The sequence below is a fragment of the Rhinatrema bivittatum genome, chromosome 3, assembly GCF_901001135.1.
Source record: "Rhinatrema bivittatum chromosome 3, aRhiBiv1.1, whole genome shotgun sequence".
NCBI lineage: Eukaryota > Metazoa > Chordata > Amphibia > Gymnophiona > Rhinatrematidae > Rhinatrema > Rhinatrema bivittatum.
The window spans coordinates 525,023,918-525,043,757 of NC_042617.1; the positions used below are offsets into that span (position 1 = coordinate 525,023,918).

Genomic DNA, 19,840 nt, shown 5'->3' on the forward strand with positions numbered 1-19,840 from the left:
CGGGCAGACATATCCCGAGATTGAGCAAGAAAATCCGAACGTGAAGAGCACAAACGACGAAGTCTCAGAAACTGGCCGGTTGGAATATAGTTACGTAGAATTCTAGGATGACAGCTGTGATATGATAGGGTATTGCGATCAGTCTCTTTGCGAAATAATGTCACACATTTCCTACCCTCTGAAGAAATAAGAATATCTAATAAAGATATCTGAAACGAGTCAATGCAGAAATTAAATTGTAAATGACTATTCAATGTATTCAGTCAATCAATGAACATATAAAACTGCAAATCAGTTCCAAGCCAGATAATAAAAATATCAATAAACCACAACCAAAGATGTATAAAGCGGTACCATTCAGAAGGGTAAATCGAAGTCGCTTCAAAATGAGCCATATATAGGCACGCCAAACTGGGGGCCATAGTAGCCCCCATGGCTGTGCCTTTGACTTATTGATAGAAAACAGTCAAACCGGAAAAATTTTTTAGTAAGCGCCAATTCTGATAATCGTACCAAAAACGCAGTGGATATTTGATGGGGAGAGGGACGCGAGTTCAAAACATCCTCTATAACTGTAAGTGCCTCATCTTGTGGTATGTTCGAATAAAGTGAAACCACATCCAAAGTAACATAAAATATGTTTCAGATGGTACAGGAAGGTCAGCTAAGATAGAAATGTTGGGACGAATCCCGTACAAAGGACCTAATCTTGGGGACAAAGGGTTTTAAAAATATGTCCACAAATTTCGAGAGAGGCTCCAATAAGGAGCCGATCCCAGATACAATAGGATGCCCTGGTGGCCTGACAAGTGTTTTATGAATTTTAGGAAGGGTATAGAAAACTGGCGTGATAGGTGAAGAGGCTACCAAAAATTTCGCCTCCCTATTAGTGATCATCTTGCAGTCCACTGCTTGTTGAACCAAAAATTCAATCTCATTGTTAAGAGGCTCTGTTGGATCCCCGGGAAGGAGTGGTATCGCACTCCGTCTCTGATCCCTTCTTCTTTGTGGTGGAAGTGGTCACACGCCCCTCTCGGGGGAGGTGACTTCCCAGAACACCTGGGTCGAAGGGAACAGAGGTGGATCCATACACTAGGTACTGTAAATCCATCGGGACTAAATAGAGAGAATGGCATCTGTTCGTCTGATCGTGATTGGTTTGAAGTTACTGTCTGTGGTGTGATTGGACCGCTTGAGTCTCGCGATGGATTCCTTTTCGCGCCCTTTTTAGGTTTAAATGTCTGTCTTCTATGAGGGTGGATGTGCTCCCTGTTGACATTTGGAATGTGTTTATAAAGGTATGTTTCTTTAATTTACAATTAAATCGGTTGGGTAGCCTTTCTGTTATAGTTCCACATTGTATGTATTTTCTTTCAGATTTCTTTGATGTTTACTGTCCCTCCCGACGCAGCCACGGCGAAACACGGGTCCGTGTCGGGGGACTTTTATAAGATGTCTGCTGTTTGAAATCAGTGGAGTTGCTGTACAAAAGTTTGCTGAATAAATATACACTCTCTAAAGAATTCCTTGTGGAACTTTGATGTTTTCTTGCACTATCGTGTTGTCTACAACTGTCCATCAGGGCCCAGGAGGCGAAGCTTTCACAATAGAATTCAAAGCTTTGCTCTTTGCGGCTGCATGAGCCTTCCCGCGCAGAAATAAGATTCTCCTCTGTCTGATATTTCCGTGTGCGGGATCGCACGCGGAACTTCATTTCTCCTTAGCAGGAAAACACAATGTCTAAAAAGTTAGATCCCAGGCCATCCGGCTTCAAACCCTGCTCATGTGGTAAAATCATGTCCCTCACCGAGGGACATGATAGATATTATTGGTGTTTAGGACCCAAGCATGAGCAGGCCACTTGTCAACACTGTGGCCGGATGTCACCGAGAGCTCAGCGGCAGTGAGCTCAGAAAATTTATCAGCTAAAAATGGCGGCGGGGGGTTCTTATGCTCCTCCATCGGAGGCCCATTCCTCCCCGGGCCCAACTAAAGACAAGGCCCCAAAGGGTACGTAGGGCAGCGTCCGTTGAATCTTAGACCTCCAGGACTGGAGATCATCATGAGAGCAAGGAGGGCTCAGCATTTATATGCCTCAAAAAGGCCTAGTCCCCGAGATAGTAGTCTATGCCTTGATCGACCGCGGGAACTTCACATGCCGCTCACAGTTTTCCCCCACCAGTATCGACGCTTCCCGCTTCAAAGCCACAAGTGCGATTGAAGCCGGCGAAAAAAGCACAAACACTGATGGAGCATTGCGATCGCATGGAAAGAAGATTTCGACGCAACTGCAGCTATCTTTGATGCCAGACACACGGGAATCACAAATGATAGGCCCGCAGAAGAAAAAAGCGTGTCATCCCTCACGGGGGCACCCCAACTCGACTGAAAAATCGGCTACAACTAAAACATAACACAAGTTGAAAACAATTCATCCATCCCAAAGGAGAATATCCAGCCTATGTCTTTCAGAACACTCCCTATCACCACTTGGGGATCAAACGCCAGGTTTTCCCCACACTCAGAGGAAGAATATACGTACAAGTTACTTCACGTTCTTCTTCCGCATCATCATTACAAATATTCTCCGATCTCTCATCTAGTTCGAGACATAGAGAATTAGAGGAGGGACTGCAGGAACCATTGCAAAAGAAAAGGAGTGACTCAAGATTTACAACCACAAAAGCACCACTCTGGGTCTCCAGACACTGCTATCCTGAAAGCAGCATTACCACCTCTGAATTCAAAAGGAAATTCTAAACCTCAAATGCCGGCTCAGGCACAACAAGCTTTTACCCAGCTATCGTCAGCTCTCTCTGACTTCTTTGAAGCTATGCAGTCCACTTTCATATTACCTCCCTCGCCAACAGGAAGTGATCATGAATCGCAAAACCTTACAACGCCACCCTCAACAGAATATAAAGGAACAGGGTCACAGGGGAGCAGTCACCTCAATCTACAGAACATCTGCCGATTCCACAAGAGCCTTTTGTTCAATGTTGACCCGGACTCCCCTCAAATGTCACCAGCTACATCCACCGGATATCCATCTGATCTTCTGGAGGATCCTTCTGAGCCAAACTCTCCACCGGAGGATTTATCGTACCCCAAATTCCTAGAGAATGGGTTCTCTCCTACACCTCAAGGTTCAAAAAGTTCCTGATCCGAGGGCAGAAACGTTAGGATTGCTAAAAATATTCGATGTCCCAGCTGAGCTGACCTCTTTGCCATCTCACAAATTCTTAGATTCAGTGCTTGAGAAGACGTGGGAAACACCATTCACAATCCCCCCCCCGGTCTCCAGGAAAACTGACAAAGTTCAGAATGAGACAATCTCCATTTTATTCTATACCACAATTGCCTCATTCATCGCTGGTGGTAGAGTCAGCCATGCAACGGGCGAAAAAATCCAGATTGCACGCTTCAATTCTACCGGGTAAAGAACAGAAATTTATTAGACTAATTCGCAAGGAAATCGTTCCAGGGAGCAATACTATCCGCCCGCATTCAGCAACATCAATGCCACATAGTTCAATATTTATATGAATGTGTACAAAACATAAAAAACGTGCTCCCTGACACTGAACACTATACCAGTGATATCACTCAACCAGTTCAAGATATGGAGGAGGGCATCCGGCACCTCCTTCGTACTATATATTAGGCGTTTGAATCCTCATCACGTATCTACGCATCTGCCATAGCGACGAGAAGAATAGTGTGGCTCCGCTCCAGTGCTATACGCGAAGACGTACATAGGTTATCCGCTTTGCAAGGTAGGTTTGCTATTTGGGGATAGGTTTCAAGAGACAGTGGCCAGCTTAAAAGAACAAGCAGTGGCAGTGCAGTCCTTGATACAACCATCAATGTACTCTCCACAATGGAAATATTTTACCCCACTTCGTAAACAAAAGTACCAACACAGGCTGTTCCGACACTACCCACCGTATCGACAATCCACCCAGCCGACAATCCGCCTCAACGCAGTCAACAGCAGCTGCAGCAAAGAAGAGGGCGCCCGAGGGGTCAACGCCCACAGAGCCAACAAACCACTTCTTCTGCCAAAACACCATCTTTTTAAATGTGCAGCCACCACCACTACACTTACACCCACTGGGCAGAATATCATCCCGCCTAGCAGAATGGAAAGCAATAACAAGTGATCAGTGGATTCTAGAAGTTGTAGAAAGGGGTTACCAACTCCAGTTTTCAACAAAATCTCGGCTGCCCAGTTGTGGAGCCAGAAAAGTCTCCTGGCTGAAACCACTGCTACCGTGGTCCGTGAGGAGACCCAAAGAAGGTCATATAAGGCAACAGCACCATATGCCACCGTGGCCTCCAAACGCTCCGCCTGTTCCGCTTCTGGGGCGAGAGAGATTTCTGGCGCTAAGGAGTTGCTGAACCCATCTCAGGTTTGCACATTGCATAAGGCTGCTGCACACAGCCGCCCTGACTCCAAGTGTTGACATTTCAAAAATTCTCTTAAGATAGACCTCGAGTTTCCGGTCTTACAGATCTTTAAGAGCCGCTGCACCCACGACCGGGATAGTCCTCTTGGTGACCACGGAAACCGAAGCATCTACCTTTGGGACTTTAAGAAGATCCACGGAATCCTCTGGCAATGGATACAGTTTGTCCATAGCCCGCCCCACTCTCAGGCCTGCCTCCGGCGTATCCCATTCTCGCATCATCAACTGCAGCAGCATGGGATGAAAAGGAAAAAGTACGGGCCGGATCACGCAAGCCTGCCAGGACAGGATCCATGGTGGAGTCATTCAGAACCTTCTGAGGGGTGATAATTCCAAGCTCGGCTAGGACGTGTGGTATCAGCAGGTCAAGTTCATTCCTCTGGAAGAGGTGAAGCACCTGTGTATCATCCCCTTCGACTGGTAGGCTAGGGTGAGGATCGAGGTCCTGGACAGGGACCGGATCCTGGTCCGGCGGATCTAGGGCTCCTTGACCTTGGAGCGTACGAATCCTATTAACCTCCTGCAACTCTGATCTGGGAATCTTTGCAAGAGGGGGGTTCTGTCGCCTGGAGACGTGCTCCAGGAAGGAATACCTCACCCTCTGAGCGAGACTGGCCAAATAGGCTTTGTGCATTAAAAGCACAAAGTCAGCAGAAAATGGGGCTTGAGGGTGTAAAGCCCCCATGGGGGGGGGGGGGTTTCAACAGTTCCTCCTATGGGTCCTGCAGAGACTCCAAGGGACCCTCAGGATTAAGATCAGGAAGAAAAAGTGGTGAGGGAGAATCCCCTCCTCCCCCCCCCCCCCCCCCCCCACTGCCTGTGTTGCTGCCGACGAGACTGCATCCAAGATGGCCACCGTTCCTGCGCTCAGCAGGAACAGGGCCAGCCAACTCACAGAAGCACAGAGCTGCACAGCAGAAGCGTGGGATCTAGACCCTGACCTCTCCGCTGCCATCAAGGGACCCTCCCCACCTGGGAGGCACCTCGAGCAGAGGTTATTGCGGGAGAGCTGTGCCGCAATAACCCAGATCCTTCCACCGTGGAAGTTTTCTGTTCTTTTTTTTCATAAACAATCTAAAAACAGCATCTCTATCTGTTGCGAAAACAAAACTAACATTTAATGTTGTTCTATTCTCTATTTTTGAATCTAATGTAACTTCCAATACCTCAGATAAATTTAATGATAATCCTTCAGCTTTATTCCCTTCTACTATATTACTCTTAGTATCAACATAGTATATTTTGGATATAGTAGGCATTGATTTTTCAGGCCATTTCAATATATACGTTAAATACTCCTTGAACATATCTAAAGGTGAGACTAGGTTTAACTTAGGAAAATTTAATACTCTTAAATTTAAGTATTTTTGTTGATTTGCAATCATTTCTTATCTTTTATTATGTAATATCTCAGTTCTTGTAAATCTTTGACAGGTTTCAAGTGTATTTAATCTTGATTCCATCACTTGTTTTTCTTTATCCATTTTTTCTATCGAGGCTTCCAGTTTTTTTGATTGGAAATTCGCATCAGTAGTCAGCTGGGTTAACTTTACTATTGCTGTTTCCAGAGAAACAATAGCAGACCACAGAGATTCCAGTGTGATTTCATTTGGTTTAATTGGTAATATCTTCAGTTCTATTCCTGTTCCTGATTCTTCTTTCCCCTTATTAGCAAGGTCCTCTCCACTGCCTTCGTTAGTTAAAGAGGAAATTTGAAATACTTCTGAAGAAATTACTTGTGGCGGTGGAGGGGTACACAGAGCTCCGGGGCTTAAAGATGTTTCAGACGGTAGATCAGGCACCCACTCCGTGCCTCTATCTACAATGACCAACTCCTCCGGTTGAATTCTAGGAGTGGATGAAAAGAATGCTGGAATCTGAGATTGAGTTGGCTCAGATAAGGAGGGTATTGTTGCCTCTCTTATCTTTGTCTTTCTTTTTGTATGCGGCATTTTATTAAGGGAATTTATAGAGATTCCAGATATTACTTTCCTCCAAAGTCTTCTCAGTCTAAAAGACTCTAATCTGAGTGGGATAGGAGCGTTTAGGAGAGTGAAAAGTGATTACTCACTGTTATGAGCATATCCAGGCAGCCGAATTACTTCTTAGTGGCGACAAGCGCCGAGGGAGACTGGCTTTTGAAGACGCCAGTCCCTAGGTGATGACGTCAGCATTGTTGGTCCGTGGGCGGTGCTCTGGGGACCGGGAACCAGGGCTCCTCCACCCCTCCACAGAGGAAGAATTCGGGCACACCAGACGAATTAAGAGGTAAAAAGTTCTTTTTTCTCCTCCGCTCCTTTTCCCAGACCAGTACTTTTAATATATTTATAAATGATCTGACGAATGAAATGATCACATTTCAGAAGTGCAAAAAGCGGAATATAAATAAATAAAGATGACACAATTATACAAAGTAGTTAAATCACAAGCGGATTGTGATAAATTGCAGGAGGACCTTGCAAGACTGGAAGATTGGGTATCCATATGGCAGATGAAATATGTGGACGAGTGCAAGGTGATGCATATAGGGAAAAATAACCCATGCTGTAGCTATAGGATGTTTGGTAACCTTTCAGGAAAAAGATCTGGGGGTCATAGTTATTACATTGAAACAGTCAGCTCAGTGTGCGCTGGCGGTCAAAAAAGCAAACAATGTTAGGAATTATTAGGAAGGGAATGGCAAATATAAAGGGGGATGACAATGCCTCTATTGCTTGATGGTTACCTTGAATACTGTGTGCAGTTCTGGTTGCTGCATCTCAAAAAAGATATGGTTGCACTGGAGAAATTTCAGAGAAGGGCGACCAAAGTGATAGGGGAGCTTGTTCCATGCCCTTTATGAGGAAAGGCTAAAGAGGTTAGAGCTATTCATCTAAGAACAGACTGCCGAGGGGCATATGAGAGAGGTCTACAAAATCATGAAAAAACTTGAATGGAAAACGTGAAATGGTTATTTACTCCTTCAGATAATACAAGAACTAGGGGGCACTTTGATGTTAGCAAATAGAATTTATTCCAATTTGTTTTAAATGTGCTTTTTTACTCAATGCACGTTTAAGCTCTGGAATTCATTGCAAGAGTATATGCTTAAGGTAGCTAGTTTATCTGGGTTTAAAAAAGGTTTGGAGAATTCACAAACTATTAATCAATAGGGAATAAAGACTTATTGCCAGCCAGCCCATTGCACAGGATGATGGGCTTGATGGACCCTTGGTTTGACCAAGCATGGCAATTTCTTATTAGTAGCCTGGGATCTGTTTAATATTGGTTACATGCCAGGTACTTATAACTTGGTTGGCCCCTGTTGGAGATAGGATACTGGGCTTGATGGAGCCTTGGTCTGACCCAGCATGGCTTATCTTATGTTCTTATGGATATTAAAACTTGAGTGGGATGGGCTGGCTCACTGACACTGCTGTTCACAGCATTGCAGACAACTGAGTTAACCAGGGCTGGGGATTCTGCAGAGGCAGCAATTGTCAGCCCCTAGGTCGGAGGAGTCTGTCATTGCACCATGGTAACACATAGTGGCCAGACTTAGCCAGGTTGCAAAAGCAGCTGAGATTTAGAATGGAGGAGTGGGAAAAGGGATACACAATAAGGAATTATACTCAGGTTGCTATGAAAGCTTATCGTGTTGTAGCACAATATAAATTGGTTCCTATTAAACTAGAAGTCTAAAAGAATGTGAAGAAACACCTGAGCCAAAAATAATTTTACTAGGAGGTTAGAAAATTAGAAGTGAACATAAACTGACATGGTATGATTTAGTGCTATGTTTTTGCATTTTAAAGACAAAGATGACTAAATGCCAAGATGAAACATTTAAAGAAACTGAGGGTGTATAAATGTGTGGGGGTGGGTTTTTTTTTTTTTTAATGAAAGCAGAGCAGTAGGTTATTGGCAAGACAACTAATAGGTGTCATCAAAAAAAGAGAATTGTAAGAAATATTAGATGCTACAATTGCTGCTGCTGCTACTACTACTCTGTTATGCTACAAAGCATATGCAACACTGTACAGGCACGAAACAGACAGCCCAATGACCAGTGAGCTTACAGTCTATTTGAGAGAGATGGATAAGATACAGATCTTACTGATTTTTATGATAGAAATGACTGTTTAAAAAAATAGCACCATTTGAGATTACACACATGTGTTCAGAAAGAAGGCCTCTTCAACTGAGTGAGGACCAAATTGAGATCCCAAGACACTACCATTTGTTTTATAGGAGACTTCAAATGAAGTAAGCACCAAAACTAGAGTTACTGAGTTTCCAAATTACTAGCAACATCTATACAGAGAGAAACATACACTTGATATCTCCTAGAATATCCTTGATCAATTGCTGCTTATTTACCAGAAACTCTGGCTTGGGGTAATGACTGCACCAGCAAATACTGTGATTGCAAAAGGAAGAATCTGTGGCTTAGCACATGGTAGCATAGTTAAGTTCAACTGTCTGACATCTGCCAGAGGAAAAATCATTGGTAATACAAATTCTTTTGTAATAGTAAAGCAATTCTGTTTTGTATTCTCAAAACTGGAAGACCTGTTATCAAAATTCTGTTCATCTATCAATGCAAGGTACTTTGACAGTATAATTTGAATGAAAATGAGCCAGTTTCTCAGCTTTTAATTTTTATATTTTTTTTTCTAGGCTATACCTGCCGAAATGCCTCTCTGTTATCTGCCCTGCTGTGTATGTATAAGGTTCACACTATTTAAGCATCTATCATACTTTTGTGAACAGGGTGATTAGTCTCTAATTACATTGTCCTTTATTTCTAGCTAAAACCCATGTCAGCTATGAGGTCAAAGGGGACGTGGCTGTTGTCCGTTTCAACACACCAGATTCTAAGGTATTTGTACTTCGGTTTATTTTCAAAACTGATTTAGCAGAGTTGCTTATCTGTAACAAGTGTTCTCAGAGGATAGCAGGATATGTTGGTCCTCACTCCTTGGGTGACATCATCAGATGGAGCCTGGCACGGAAGACTTATGCCAAATTTTCTAGAACTTTGGCTAAGCCTCATTGGGCATGTTCAGCATGCATTATACTACTTGTCTTATAATATAGAATTCAAGGTGGTATTTCTGGTTGCGGTAACCTCCTCTCGCAGAGTGAGTGAGCTTCAAGCATTGGTTCATAATGAGCCTTATCTACAATTTTACCACGATAAAGTAATACTTCGGACTCATCCTTCATTCCTTTCGAAGGTTATTTTGCAGTTTTGTTTAAACCAGTCCATAGAGCTACCAATTTTCTTCCCAAAACCATCAAAATGACAGAGAGACTGTTACATACCTTGGACTGTAAAAGAGCGTTGGCGTACTACAAGTCTAAAACGCATTCTACATCAAGACCATCCCAACTATTCGTTTCTTTTAACCCAAATACGCCGGACCTTCCGGTTGCAAAGAGAACAGTTTCCAGTTGGATTGCGCAATGCATTCAGTTCTGCTACCAGAAGAGAAATATACCTTTGGTATCTACTCCAAATGCCCACCAGGTACGGGCAATGGCAACCTCCATAGCGCATCTTAGCCATGTACCACCAGTGGATATTTGTAAAGCAGCAACTTGGTTGTCTTTACATACTTTCACATCACATTATTGCTTACATCAACAAACATGAGACGACACCAAGTTAGGGACAGCAGTCTTGCATTCTCTGACCTCTTAGGTTGCATTGGGACTATCCACCCCTTAGATCACGCAAAAAAAAAAAGTTCATTGGGAAAGCAGGAACGATGTCAGTCTAGTGCGTGATCGGGAGCTTGAGGCTCCCATGACAGCATGGCTAATTCAGCCCTGCTATCAACAGGAAAAAGCAAGTTTGCTTACCATAAACGGTGTTTCCGTAGATAGCAGGATGAATTAGCCATACGCAGACCCTCCCACCTCCCTGGATAATCAAAACACAGTTTTTCTACTTAATCACAGACTGAGGAGAATCTGTTCTGATGTGCGGGAAGGCATGCGCATTTGCACAGAGTAAAGCTCTGTATTCTACCATACAAGCCCCGCCTACCAGGCCTGATGGACAGTTCCCATGACAGCATGGCTAATTCATCCTGCTATCTACGGAAACACTGTTTGCAGTAAGCAAACTTGCTTTTTTTCATTGTAGAGGGTTTTATGAATTAGCGATAGGACTTTATGCTGAGCCCTGTATTTAACAGGCAACCAATGAAGTTCCTTTAATATTGGCGTAATATGATCAGATCTTCTAGTTCCAGTCAAAAATCTAGCCGCTGAGTTGTGTAATAATTGTAATGGTCTTGTAAAATTCGCTGGTAGGCCTAAAATGATCGAATTACAGTAATATAATTTTGTAAAACTGCTCTAAAATCTATTGGAAATAAGAGGTTTCAATCTTTTAAGAACATTTTGTTCTGGATCAGGTAAACATCCGTGTCTTGCTATCCAGGCAGCTAAACTTTCTCTCCAATCAGTCCTCAAGACAAAGATTCTGTAAGTTTGAAATTATTTATTGTACAAGTAAATTCTACTTACAGTTGTTGCATTTCAAACGCAAGCCCCAAGGCAAGGATCTTTGGTAACTGGAGACAAGGTAGGAGAAGGGAGCCTTTTGTGTTGCAGGAGTTGGTTTATGGTAGAGGTAGGAAGCATGAGGGATATGAGGCTGATTTAGTCCTTAGAAGGCGATAAGCGAGTAGGTAAAAAACCCAATCCGTTTCAGGGGGTATTACAGAGCGCTGCTGGCTCAGAAGTAAGCATGGAGCAAGACTGAACTCTTGTCGAGAGCTGCTAAAGGAAACTCCTCCACAAGCTTGAGGCAGGGGGCAAGGTCCAATGGCAGCGAGCTTAAGAACCATGTAACACAGGGGGAGCATGAAGGGCAGTCCCTTGAGCCTATAAGGCACCTTGGAAGACTTAAGTTAGATTGAGTGGTAATCAAGCTCTCCTGATGATGAGAGTGGGGAGGGGGCCTCTTAAGGGCAAAGGCTCCTCTTAAAGGCAAAAGCTCACTGATTTTTTTCATGGGTTACAGTGTTTCAGCACTAAGAATCCTTAGAAGGAGGGACTGTACTAAACACAGTTAAACTACAATATGTATACAGATACAAACATGTACCCAATGCTGGGGACAGAACACATTTAATTTAAAATACCCATCATTAATGTGGTTTGTTTTTTTTTACGCACTTTCATTGTGAATTCACAATCTAGGAAGATCCCTAGGTCTCGCACCTCCAGGGAAATGGAATAATTTTTAGCAGCTTCCTGAATTTCAAGTTCCTTTGACTGGCTTAATTTAGGGGAGATATATAAAATTTCAGTCTTTTTTGCATTCAGAGAAAGATTCATTTGGGTTAATACTTTATCAATGGCGGACTGATATATATCCCAAAGCTTAAGTGTTAAGTCTATTGATTTTTCAATCGGAATTAAAATGTGTACAATGCATATATAAAATGTGTAAGACCGAAACCAGATAGAATTCTCCATAAAGGAAGCATATAAATATTAAAAAGGGTCGCAGACAGAGAAGATCCCTGGGGTACACCATGTTGGAGATTAATTGATTGAGATTCTTTATCACGAAATTTCACTTTAAAAGATCTATTCTTTAAATAAGAGTCAAACCATTTCAGCGCAGAGTCTTTAATACCTATTTCATTTAATCTATTCAGGAGAATTTTATGATTAACTGTGTCAAATACTGATGATATATCTAGCATAATCAGAAAATAAATTTGGCTGTTATCGGCTTCTCTAAGAATAATATCATGTAAAGACACGTGGAGCTGATGTGAGCCCAAACAGCAGTATCTGATATGGGAAATGCTATTTTTCCCACCACGAATTAAGTTACTTCCAGGAAGATGGGAAGATATTGATGTGAGTGTACGTGTCCTTCAGATTGAGGGAGCATAACCAGTCCCCTTTTTGCAAAAAGGGAATCAAGATGTTAAAGGAAACCATCTTGAAGTTTTCTTTTTTTTTTTTTTATAGGATGGTATGGAGTCCTGTTTTCTTTGCTATCAGGAAGTATTGGGAGTAAAATCCTTGCTCTCTCTGCCCTATTGGAATGGGGTTTACTGCTCTGGCTATTAAGAGGGAGGAGAGCTCCGTTAGTAGTGCCTCCTGATGTACTGCGGGGCATCCAATAAGTTCAGTCTGTATCCTTGGTGGACGATGGACAGAACTCACTGGTCTGAGGTTATACTTGGCCACTAATTCACGAAGAATCACAGCTTTCCCCCAATCGGCAGCTTTATTAACTCGGGTACAGGCGACTGGGCTATGCTCTCTATGATCCAGTCAAAACCCCTTCCCTAGAGCTGACCGAGGCATGGGCTGGGCTTCGGATCTTTCCTGCCTGGGATAGCTACGAAAACTCTGGTGTTGATGGGAGTGAGAGGCAGAGGATAGTACCTCCTTGGGTGGAAGAACTACTTCCTCTGCCCCAATCTCGCCCGCCTCCTAGATGAGGACGAGGAGGAGACCCCCAATCAACCACTCGAGGCAGCAAAGAGAATACTTGCAGAAACGAAGTTTTCCAAAAATACATCAAGTAGGCCAAAAGTCCAAAAAATTGGGGCTCTCACCCGACCGTGAAATGACAGGCTCCACGGAAAAAGAGATACATGGACATGTGGTATAATGCATGTTGAGCATGCCCAATGAGGCACAGTCAAAGTTCTAGAAACTTTGACAGAAGTTTTCCATGCCGGGCTTCATTCATGATGCTACCCATGTGTGAGGCCTACCATTCTGCTCCTTGGAAAATTTGTTTCCACCCTCCTCTTGTCTCCATTTGCTGTGAATGACCTATGAATGACCACTGCTATATCACAGGTCTGACACATGTAATCTTTCCAGTGCTTTTCTGTATGCCAGTGATTTTGCACACCATTTTAAGATTTAATTTTACTTTGTCTAATTATGTTTCTTTCCTTAGGTGAACACACTGTCCCCACAAGTACAGTCAGAGTTCACTCAGATAATGAATGACATCTGGACGAATGAGTCTGTTAAAAGTGCTGTCCTCATCTCTTCCAAGCCAGGCTGCTTTATTGCTGGTGCTGATATCAAGTAAGTGAGTGGTAGATGAGTAAGGGTAGGAATTGACTTTACCTAATGGCACTTTTTGTCATTTCTGATAATCCTAATTACTTTTCTAGCTAATTTAATGATGGGGAAATTACCTGGAAATTGGAGTGGCTAGCATTAAAGTTTGCCTGCCTTAGTAAAGAAGCATTTCTGTATTCTGTTGCTGAGGGTTTGATGTTGCCAGCGTTCAGAAAATTTGTGTATTACACATTTCCTACTACCAACAAACTAAAGTAACCACCAGACATGGACAGTTAATCTGCTTTTCAGACTGTGTGGTAAAACGTGGGCATCCTTTGGACTGTTTTCTTGAGTTCTTTGCATATGTTAACGTGTGTGCTGTTGTATTATGCTGACAGTGATCAGTATTTTGTAAGGACTAAAAAATATTTTTTGGATATTGGAGAGAACACTGAAGAACTTTTCTTCTCTGTTTTGGGAAAGGAGAAGCAACTGCCATAATCTAGAATCACTATTTTGTAAAGGAGGTCTGGTAAAGTTTTAGGATTCCTTCAGTCACAATAAGCTAATTATTTTGCCAAGTTGATATGATTCTAACTCTTGAATTGTCATTCTCTCTGCAGCATGATTGAGGCATGTAAGAATTCCCAGGAAGTTAGTCAGCTTTCTAAGGAGGGGCAAATGATGATTGAGAAGCTTGAAAATTCATCGAAGCCTATTGTTGCTGCTATCAATGGCTCTTGTCTTGGAGGAGGCCTTGAGGTAGAGTAAGAGCTGATAATATGCACCATGGTGACTGAGCGAGGAGGATGCTAGATAATGCAAGAAGCAAATTATCTTTTTCTATCTTGGGCAATACAAATTGATTATACAGTATGGGGTCCATATTCGGAAGCATTTAAACAGATAAATCATCTGGCTAAATGAATATGTGGGCACTTAGCTGGCTATATTTTATAATTTAGCTGAATAACTTACGGATGTTCTGGGGACATAACTGAGAGGAATTTAGGTAGCCAGCTAAGTTAACCTGATAATTCTGATATTCAAAGTGTCAGCTAAGTCTGGTCCATATTCAGTGTGGATGGATAGCAAAGTTAGCCAGATAGACATCTATCTGGCTATCTTTGCTATCCATTCACACTGAATATGGACCTTTGTTTTATGTATGGGTGTGTCCTAAAATAAGAATCTTAAGTTTTCAAACTAATTTTTCCTAACTGCCTCATTCATATTCTCTCTCTCTCTGTCTCTCAATCAAAATTAAACTACTAAAAGGACCAGTCCTACAACCCCAACCAGTTCCATTCAGTCAAATAACATTCCCCAAATCATACTGTAAATACATTTCCCCACAAAAATACTTACAATAGCATATTCCTACACACCTGTGATGATCAAAGCCGCTTACAAAGAACTTTAAATGGGGTTTTGACTTGAACCGATGCAGAGGGCCCAGAAGATTTTTCTTACCTCCCGGTTTAGGGAATCTTGAACACTCAGATAAATTGACAAAAAGGGTAAGGTTTAACATCAGAGACTGTGTCTGAGGTGTGATTCCTGGTACCCTATCCAAAATTATCAGCCCAGGGGTTACACTTGCATCACCTATGAATCACAGACATCCTAATGACAAGAGGATATGGTTACACCTGAAGACAGGAAAATAGAGAGGACACATTCTGCATAACGTAGGGCAGCTTCGTCTCTGAGATGACAGCTACTTAAAATGCTAGAAATCCTGGAGGAAATGATTTGCCTAAGAGTTACTTGCAGGCATTATACAAAATCTTTATCTGCCATACATAACCCTTCTGGAGATCCCTAGCAGAAGCTATTTTCTGTGCTAAACTAAAGTCACTGTAAATTATAATTTGGTATTTGTCAGATAATATTATTGTAGTGATTGTGACTTTCTGGTTTCCTGATTTGTTAGTATTTTCTCATTTCCTAGCGTGTAGCAGATGGACTCATTACAAATGGGTATAGTGTGCTCGTGCTAGCAGTTGGAGATGGATCTGACGTCAGCACGTAGTACATATACCCCTGCAGGAAGTGCAGACGCTCAGTAATTTCCGTCTTCAAAGCAGTTTGGAGCTACCTCACGCTTGCTGAGCGTTTTTTCCAAATTCTAAATTCATAGAAGAATTCTACCTGAAGACGAGCCCCGCACTCCTGCGGTGATACCCTCGGGTCCCTCCCCCAGTTGTTTCCCGATATGATTTCCGTGGTCCCTCGGAGGTAGGAGCCTCTGTCCGGTGGCCAAATCGCAGCAGGGACATAGCCCCCCGAGTGAGAAGGGCTCGGGCGCCCGATCCGTTCGCGGTGAGGACTTGGCCCCCGAGCGAGACGAGTTCGGGCGCGGCCTAGAGGCAGCGGGTGCACTTCCTCGAGCACGGCAGTGGTGACGGTAATCACCCTCTCCCCCCCGCAGCCGGGAAGCGCCGAAGATCAGGTAAGGCGTACATCTTTACTTTGTTGGTCTCCGAAGAGCGAGGATTAGCGGGATTTGCCTACGTGTTAGCCCGCCAAGGAGGTCGCCATTTTGCCTGCCTGCTCGCCGTCGCCCTCTGCTCTGGTTCGCCGCCTCACAAGCAACGGCGCGTGTGTTAGGCGCCCGAAAGTAATTGGGCGAACATTGATAGGTGCACATTTGATAGGCGCACATTGGTAGATGCGCAGTGATAGGCGCACATTGAGAGGTGCACGTTCATAGGCGCACGTCTTCGCGCATATTACAAGGCGCATACTTTCGGCTGGGAGCACACCGGAGCGTAAAGATAACAGACGCGATGGAGCGTATGAGAGCCTATGCGTCCGCAGAGCCGGCACCTCCAGAATCAGGCATAAGAGCTCTAGGCCTCTGCTCAGCATGCCACCTCAGAGCCTCACAGAGCGAGGAAGCTGACTCCCTATGTGCCAATGTGAGGAGGCCCTGGGAGTCCCGGGCCAGGGCCGGTCCCAGCCCAGATTAATTGCCAGTTCCTCAGGAAACACCCCGGACCTAGTAGGCCGTGGTGAACAGCCAGGGAACCCTAGAGACTTGGTGCCCCTAGGGCTAGAACCTGCTTCGCTCTCCTGGGTGGAATTATTCAAGGGGATTCACGCCTTTGTCAAGATGCAGTCTGATCCCCGAATGGGTCCATACGTACCGGATGACCCTGCCCCTGGACCCTCAAGACCTAGGCACGGCCACCCGCCACCCGGAAGCCCCATTTATGGGGACTCAGATTACTCTGAGGAAGAAGGCGAGCTCCCCGAGGAGGGAGAACTTCCCTCGGGGATAGAGCCGTATCGAACCATGAGACGCTTCTTTCTTAAGGAGGATCTTCCAGACCTGGTCTCTCAATGCCTGTCAGAGCTGGCTATCCTGGGCCCAGGCACCCCAGGGGAACCTAGAATGAACCCCCTGCTAGAGGGCCTGCGTCAGACGGCTCACCATTTTCCCCTTCTTCAAGCAGCACAGCAGCTAATCGGTCTGGAGTGGAATGCGCCGGAGGCCTCATTCAAAGGGGGTCGGGCCTTGGCTAGCATGTACTCCCTGGATCCGGCAACCAAGGAGCTGCTGGCGTGCCCCAAGGTAGACGCCATAGTTTGCGCAATTGTGAAGCGCACCACCATTCCAGTGGAGGGAGGGGTGGCCCTCAAGGACGCACATGATCGGCGCCTGGACGGCATTCTGAAACAAGCCTTTGAGGTGGCAGCCATGTCCCTACGAATTGCGACTTTCTGCACCGTGGTGACGCGTTCCTGTTTATCACAAGCGAGGAACACCCCGGGAGAAGAAATGGAATCAGCTCTCTCGTTCCTCACTGACGCTGCCTCCGACCTGGTACGTACGGCAGCCAAGGGAGTGTCGTCCTCCGTGGCAGCCAGGAGACAGCTCTGGCTACGACATTGGTCGGCCGACTCTTCCTCCAAGACACGCCTTACAAGAATGCCCTTTAAGGGATCCCTCCTGTTCGGCAGCGACCTCGAGAAACTGGCTAACAAATGGGGCGCCTCTCCATTACCCCATCTACTGGAAGACAAGTCAAGGAGGAACCAGCGCCCTCTTCCTAGGCCATCCAGAGGTAGAAGCTCTCAACGCTTCAAATCCTACAGGACTAGCTACCTCGTTCTCAGTCCAGGAACCAGTCCTTTCGAACCAGGCACAACAAGAGGGGAACCGGCTCGGGTTCGGGTCCCAGCCGCACCCCACAATGAGAATCAGCCGACCCATCTGGGGGAGGAAGCCATAGGGGTCAGGCTAACCCTATTCTTATTTATTTATTTATTTAAGGTTTTTATATACCGGCAATCATGAGCACATATCTTGCTGGTTTACATGAAACGGGAGTGCATTAAATACATCAACTAGAACTGTGGTGATCGAAGGAGCAGTTACAAATAACAATTCTATTCTACCACAATTCTATTCTACCACAATTCTATTCTATTCTACCACAGATGGGTCGAGATTACTTCGGACCACTGGGTCCTCGCCATCATCCGAGAAGGGTATTATCTGGACTTCGTTCATCTCTCTCCGGACAAGTTTTTGGAGTCTCCGTGTCCACCCCTCAAGAGGGTGGCACTGGAAGCTACCTTGCAGAGGCTCCTGTCCCTAAAAGCCATAATCCCAGTGCCTGCATGGGAAATAAATTCTGGGCATTACTCCATTTATTTCATCGTACCCAAGAAGGGGGGCACCTTCAGACCAGTCCTGGACCTCAAGTCAATCAGCCAGCACTTACGGGTCCCAGGATTTCGCATGGAAACTGTGCGGTCAGTCCGAAGTGCAATACAGCCAGGGGAATATCTCTCATCCCTGGATCTGGCAGAGGCTTATTTGCATATCCCAATCCATCGGGATCACCAGCACAACTTACGCTTCAAAGTCCTGAAACAGCACTTTCAGTTCTGGGCTTTACCCTTCGGGTTAGCCACCGCACCGCGGACCTTTACCAAGGTAATAGTAGTGGTGGTGGCGTCACTCAGGAAGGAAGGAATTCTCATCCATCCCTACCTAGACGATTGGCTGATCAGGGCAAAGTCACCGGAGGAGGGCCACCGGGCAACCAACAGAGTTATATCTCTTCTGGAAAGCCTAGGATGGGTAGTCAACACAAACAAGAGTTCCCTACAGCCTTTGCAGTCGCTGGAATACCTAGGAGTCCGATTCGACACCCAGGAAGACAGGGTCAGCCTGACCTCCAAGAGGAGATCAAAACTCCGGAATCGTTTGCAGCATCTGCTGAGCACCACCCGGCCCACAGCTTGGGATTACCTGCAGGTCCTCGGCCTAATGGCCTCCACTCTGGAAGTGGTACCATGGGCACGGGCTCATATGAGACCGTTACAACGCGCCCTCCTATCTCAGTGGAGCCCATGATTACAGAACTACACCGTGCATCTACCTCTACCGGCCAGAGTACGGACTCAGTTACGGTGGTGGCTGCAGCCCGGCCACAAGAGCCGGGGGTCAAAAATGTCCTCCCCAACCTGGACCCTGCTCACTACAGATGCCAGCCTGAGCGGCTGGGGAGCACACTGCGAAGGGCTAACCGCCCAAGGGCGGTGGAACAGAGAAGAGTCTGGGTGGAACATCAACCGACTAGAGGCACGGGCAGTCAGGTTAGCATGCCTGCAATTTGCCCACAGACTTGGAAACAGAGCAGTCAGAGTGATGTCGGATAATGCCACCACGGTGGCGTACATCAACCGACAGGGCGGAACCAGGAGCAGACAGGTATCCCTAGAAGTAGCCCCCCTGATGACTTGGGCGGAAGAAAATCTCCAGGACATCTCCGCCGTCCACATCGCCGGGAAGGACAACACCACGGCAGACTTCCTCAGCAGAGAAAGCCTAAACCCGGGGGAATGGCAGCTGTCACCCACGGCCTTCCAGATGATTGTGGATCAGTGGGGGACTCCAGGCATGGACCTACTAGCGGACAGGTCCAACGCTCAAGTACCCAGATACTTCAGCCGCAGGCGAGATCCTCTATCCCACGGGATCGACGCCCTGGTACAGCCATGGCCTCAGGGGATCCTGCTATATGCCTTTCCCCCATGGCCCCTTCTGGGCGCCATTATACACAAGATTCAGCGGCACAGAGGCCTAGTTCTTCTATTGGCCCCAGACTGGCCAAGAAGACCCTGGTACGCAGAAATGAGAAGACTACTGGCAGGGGATCCTCTGCCCCTGCCCCCTCACAGGGACCTGCTGCGCCAAGGTCCCATTCTCCACGCGGATCCAGCTCAATTCTCTCTTATGGTCTGGCTATTGAGAGGGCTAGACTGAAGAAAAGGGGATACTTGGGGTCGGTAATAGATACACTCCT

General features: G+C 45.4%; 1 protein-coding gene across 1 annotated transcript in view; it reads left to right on the plus strand.

Moving 5' to 3' along the window:
- The window catches only part of HADHA (hydroxyacyl-CoA dehydrogenase trifunctional multienzyme complex subunit alpha), a 348,879-nt gene that overhangs the window by 32,771 nt on the left and 296,268 nt on the right, over positions 1-19,840 (plus strand). The window contains 4 exon segments of the mRNA XM_029596270.1: positions 9,129-9,170; positions 9,260-9,330; positions 13,402-13,535; positions 14,138-14,276. Of these exon segments, the coding sequence (XP_029452130.1) occupies positions 9,129-9,170; positions 9,260-9,330; positions 13,402-13,535; positions 14,138-14,276 (386 nt within the window).